At 43.0% G+C, this 5341-nt stretch overlaps 1 protein-coding gene across 1 annotated transcript in view; it reads right to left on the bottom strand.

Moving 5' to 3' along the window:
- The window catches only part of LOC107274461 (transmembrane and TPR repeat-containing protein 1), a gene marked incomplete at its 5' end in the record, with an annotated part of 68277 nt that overhangs the window by 20885 nt on the left and 42051 nt on the right, over window positions 1-5341 (bottom strand). The window contains 3 exon segments of the mRNA XM_015753615.2: window positions 1617-1730; window positions 2146-2310; window positions 2665-2786. Coding sequence (XP_015609101.2) covers window positions 1617-1730; window positions 2146-2310; window positions 2665-2786 — 401 coding nt within the window.

Genomic DNA, 5341 nt, shown 5'->3' on the forward strand with positions numbered 1-5341 from the left:
AAAAAAAAAAAAAAAAAAAAAAAAAAAAATCAAGTGTCAAAACGAACTTCTGGTCCAAATCTCCCAAAATTTTTCTCTTGATTCTCCCGTGGCACCCTCCGGACCCACCCTACACAACCACCACACAGGGGGTTAATTAATGCAGTTTTATTAGTACACCCGGGCCTATTCAGATTGTCTGAGGGAAAAGTGCGCTAGATTACCGAGTGTGCTATCCCCACCTACCCCACTTTCGAGGGGCGGCATACAAAAGCGGCACCACCTCACCACTCGACTGGCATTTCGGAACGAACGGGGTGGCTTTCGCCCCAAGCCTTCATGCCACTGTTCAAGTCGACCGCGGACCGGAGTGGTCGGCGCCAAGAGGCTATCCAAAATAATTAGCTCGTAATAATGCCGCATACCTGTCTACTGCCACGTCGGCATACAGAGGGAAAAAAAGGAGAACAAGTAGCGAGAGCTCAGGAAATCGGGGTCGAAGGAGAAGGACAGTGTCGCCTGTTAGGATTTTCATAGGAGCGACAGCTGCCACGTCAACGACATTACGAAAGCTTAATGACTTGATGGTTGCTACTGAATTTACACGTTGGGTATGGATTACAAAAAAAAAAAAAAAATTTTCTTTTTACGATGCATAAAACCACAAACAACGCAGACACGCAGGATGCACTTTTGAATCGCAGGCTTGTAAACCCCACTTGATTTCTAAGGGTAGTGGCGAATGCTAAGGGTTGTCAAGCATCGTGCGACGAATGCGTACAGGACGTTCGCGCATGCGTGGTTATGCCAGGTGACGTGGGTTAGCAGCTGGCGCTAGGGGCGACCAAGTGCAGTTCAAAAACCCTTCCTTGCGATACTTCAATTATTTAATTGGATCCTAGGTCTTTAATTCATCCCTTAACCCGCCCCAACCAACCCCTATATGTCTGACTAATGCGAGAATAAAATTCAACCCACTCGCGATGCACATTACGCAGGTGCATAACAGCGGCGATTCGACTCGTTCTACTACCTTTGGTACCTTTGAGTCTGGTTTCCAATTCGCGTCGCTAGATCCGCCGGTCAGAGCTGGACGTAACTTTTGGATTATACGATTAGCTCGCGAGTAAAGTCCTTCGGGGGACGTCAGGTGGACGTGGACGAGTCTTAGGAATCGTGAGGTAATATTTTTTCTTTTTTTTTCCAGCCACTCAGGACAATGAGGAATAAAGGTGGCGTGTCGTTCGATGATAACGTACGCGACAGGATGAGACTTTTATGGTTGACCGATATGTCGGATGCGCTTTTGAGTGGAAAATTGAAAAAGCTAAGGTATGCATTGCGATAGTTCAAAGGGTCATAAATAATTATTCGACTTTTGCCCATTCGCTTTGGCAATAGGTCGCGGATAGTTTTCACGTGAAATGTTACGTATTTAGTTAGGAAAATGGAAAACGATACATTTCTGTTAATCGTAAATTTTCAGACCAGGATCAAAAGTCAATGGGAAGCAGGACGAATGAAATGAAGCAAAGTGTCTCAAAATAAAAACACGCGTACAAGAATCTCCAAGTCGAAGGTTAATGGAGGAATTAGTGTAAAAAAAAATATCAAGTCCAATTTTCAAAACCACTTACCAAAGTGCAAGCTGGTAATGCAATATGGCTCGGTTGGGTTGTGAGGTGTCCCTGAGGAAGTTCGCAAAGTTGTAATGCATCTTAGCGTTGTGTGGCAGAGACCTCAGACCAGCTCTGCAACAAGAAGATCACAGGAGATCAGACAAGACCAGATTTGACCTTTCGAGCCAAGCTTGACCCACCTCACCATCACCATCACCATCACCCATAACTACATTTTGCTACAGGAGTTCAATCAGTTCTAAATCTAACCCAAAGATAGAATCTTGACCCAGATCAAAGTCTCTTATTAATTCAGCAGCATCCAATCTACATTCCCTTCAAGATTTATCTCACGTTATCATTCCTTAAATTTATACATGACAATTACAATCCATCACCCCTCAAAACACGGACCCCGATCATTATCATAAGTAAAATAATTTTTACAATCATTGTCCACCATACACAAACTGTACCAAAAATCCACATGGACTTGTAGGAAAAAAATTTTTTAAATAAGGAAAAGTCGTAGTCATCTCAAAGGCACCTGAGCAAAGTTTCCCGTGACGTCCAATCCCGATTTCGAAGAACGGTCCGACAGCATCCAAACACCAGGAGTGAGACGACCCCTGCAGTGATGAGACTCCTACGTCGTGGTACAGCAGTCCAGGTCACCTGAGCCCCATAAACTACCAGCAACGTCCAGCCAATGCTATAAAGAGAATGGAGTCTTAGTTTCTTTTCATTCTACTATGCAACATGAAAACCCGGAGGATCGTAAAGTCGTCATTTAAAATGCAGGACGATAAGGGTATAAAGGATAAGGACCAAGCCTGGTATTCGTCATCTATGATATCCCTATAGACTCTATATACACGCGACGAGTTGACAATCCTCGGAGAGTACTACCAGCACAGTGCTACCAACTTATCGATCCAATTATTCAAGACTGCCAACAGCATCTTCCACAAGGAACTCCTCAAAACTACTGCGACCATATCGTAAAACCAGCGGCTCACGGTTGTCTCTACGAATACCTCTGACACTCTTTATGGGCGACTCTTACCTGGGTATATACAGGACACGTTCTGCCACCACGAAACCAACAGTAACGAAGAGATTCGATGCTGGTAGAAAAGGTAGGACCAGGAACATCCAACCGAGGACGAGGGGCGGATGTCTCTGTTGCTGAAATAAAAGAAAAGTCAAAGTTAGGGCTCGTAAAAGAAAAGAAGTAGAAAAAGAGAAAGAGGGAGGGGGGGGGGGAGAAAAAAGGAAAAAAAAGTGAAACGTCAAGACGATTTTCGTTTACGACGCGGTTTCCTGAGACAGCCATATACTACAGGCACGATTCTTGAAGGAAAGAAAAAAAAAAAGATTAATCGATTGGTAGCAACTAAATTTTGGGAAAACAAAAGATAAGGCCACATTACGAGGAAAATTTATTACCACGCAAATAAATGATTCATTCCCTGGATCAGAATGATATTATCACCATCACCACTGTCGGATGATCAATGGACGTCATGAATAATAGAAATATTTTTATCGAATCTCCTCGTACCAGCCATTATTCCAAATGCCTGTATATGATATTCTAAATGATCGATAAACAAAGCGATAAAGGAATATAGACACGGTCTTGATATTACGGCACGATTGACTTTGGTAAATTCGAAGATTCACAGTGTTGCCTAATATGTATATACAGACGTCCGAAGTGGTAATCAAGTAACTTCCTACGATTTGACAATCTATGTATGCCCGTGGGTAAGGTCGGCATTGATTTAATAGAAATTCGTAATTTTACCAGCGATTCCTGCCGATTGAACTTGGCGAATGCCGGGCAGGGATTCTCGCGCGATTCGTAATTAGAATTCCATGCTATCCAAGTGAGGCTTTTGTGCGTCTGAATTATGGCCGTTTATCGTGGCTAACGCGAGAGCCCTTGTATCATTATTGCGTGTGTGTTGTGTTTAGTGTTCCGATGCTCTGGCACGCACGGGCATACAGGACCGATAGTACGGTTGGTACATTGGTACGTTGCTACCAGGTTGGTATGGTCCTCGGCCGTAGGGCATAGCGTGAAACAGATATGTTCCGGGTCAGTAGTTCGCGTTCAGTTCGTGCATTGTATTTTAATGTGCCAGGAGATAGGAGAGGACAAACATGAAAATGATTGCCCGGATATTTGCATATTTTAATCGAAAACGCGACGGGCAACCAGCAACATGATACGGGAGGGTCGAGATATTTTTTTTTTTTTTTCAACCCTTGGATCCTTCCAGTGGAAAATTATTTTATACCTTCCTGCTAATTGTTCCTTCTTTTTTTTTTTATTTTATTACGATCATTCATACGATCCAAAAGACGGATATCCGATACCGCTCTAGTCAGCTTGATTTGCTTTAGTAATTACTCCAGGGGATTATGCGTCTTTTGAACGACCACGTGTTAGTGCTTAGGTAGGTGGATACGTTACGGAAAGATACACGTATGCTTAGTCGGATCATCCCTTAGACTATTTACATGGGTAGCTCGCTAAGGGTGCGTAAATCCTTGACACGTCCCTGGCGGGACATTATTGGCAGGCTATGAAGTTGGATGAAGCGATGTAGATCCGATATAGATTCTGGCTACTGTTAAAATGACCCTGGTGCTATGAGACTGAAATTATGACTCATACCATAGGACGTCCAGGGCGTGTCTGTGTTATCGGAGCAAATATGTAATTTTATATACAAACAAGGTCACTGACGAGACGATTTAATCAGGAAAGTAAAAAGAAAAAAAAACATAATTGTTTTTCCACAATACAAATTTATCGATCGAGCCTGACATTAATTGATCTATACAAGACCCCGGTAGGGGTTGTAGTTCACGATGGAGACGTCGATTAAATCTTTATTAAGTACTGAAAACCTTATCAAACCTTACGAGAGACAGTTACCCCGTATCGTGTAAAAGGGTTCGTGCCTATAAACCACCCCATGTAAATTCTATCACGTAACCCAGGTATATCTGTACTATCACGTAGAAAGCCTTTCGCCAATAGAAAGCTTAGACTCAATTAATGCTGACGCACTTGGCAAACAAATATAATGGATTTCATGGTTTCACGAAAATGGGGTACAGTTAAGCCTCGTGTGGGTTGTGCACTATGCAAAATAATTTTCACGTGTAAAATCTACAGTACGCCATACGAGCACGTATTCGTATCCCTTCGTAAGGCTTCCAATACAGTCTGCCCCTTGGTTTACCCTGAACCCATATGACGCTACGATAACTCATAGGATTATGATACAACATAAGATTAGCCTACCCGAAGCACTTTACTGGAAAGTCCTATGGTTCGGTATGGGACAACGCGAATCATCCCCATGGTGTGTACGTTAGAGTGTAATATGGTTTGCGTCATTACCCAGTAGCACTGGCAATATCGTTAAGCGGTTCCTGCTATGTTATGGGTTATGGTACCAGCACACCATATCCATACCATAAGCGATTATCAGTCGGTGGATTTACTAGCACCATAGAACACTAGTTTGAGATTGAATCATCGGTCAGTCTGGACACGTATATCCTATTCCATTATGGTCGACCTATTTTTATTATTCTAGTATAAGCTTTTAGAGGATTCGACCGTCATATGTTTATGCCTGATATACGTGTGGAGATAAATGGAGTACCTGGGAGTGATTCCAGTCGGGTATCTGCGAGGGTAGTTTTTACACGCGGTGGAC

The sequence above is a fragment of the Cephus cinctus genome, unplaced genomic scaffold (genome assembly GCF_000341935.2).
Source record: "Cephus cinctus unplaced genomic scaffold, Ccin1 Ccin1_scaffold3125, whole genome shotgun sequence".
Classification (NCBI taxonomy): Eukaryota; Metazoa; Arthropoda; class Insecta; order Hymenoptera; family Cephidae; genus Cephus; species Cephus cinctus.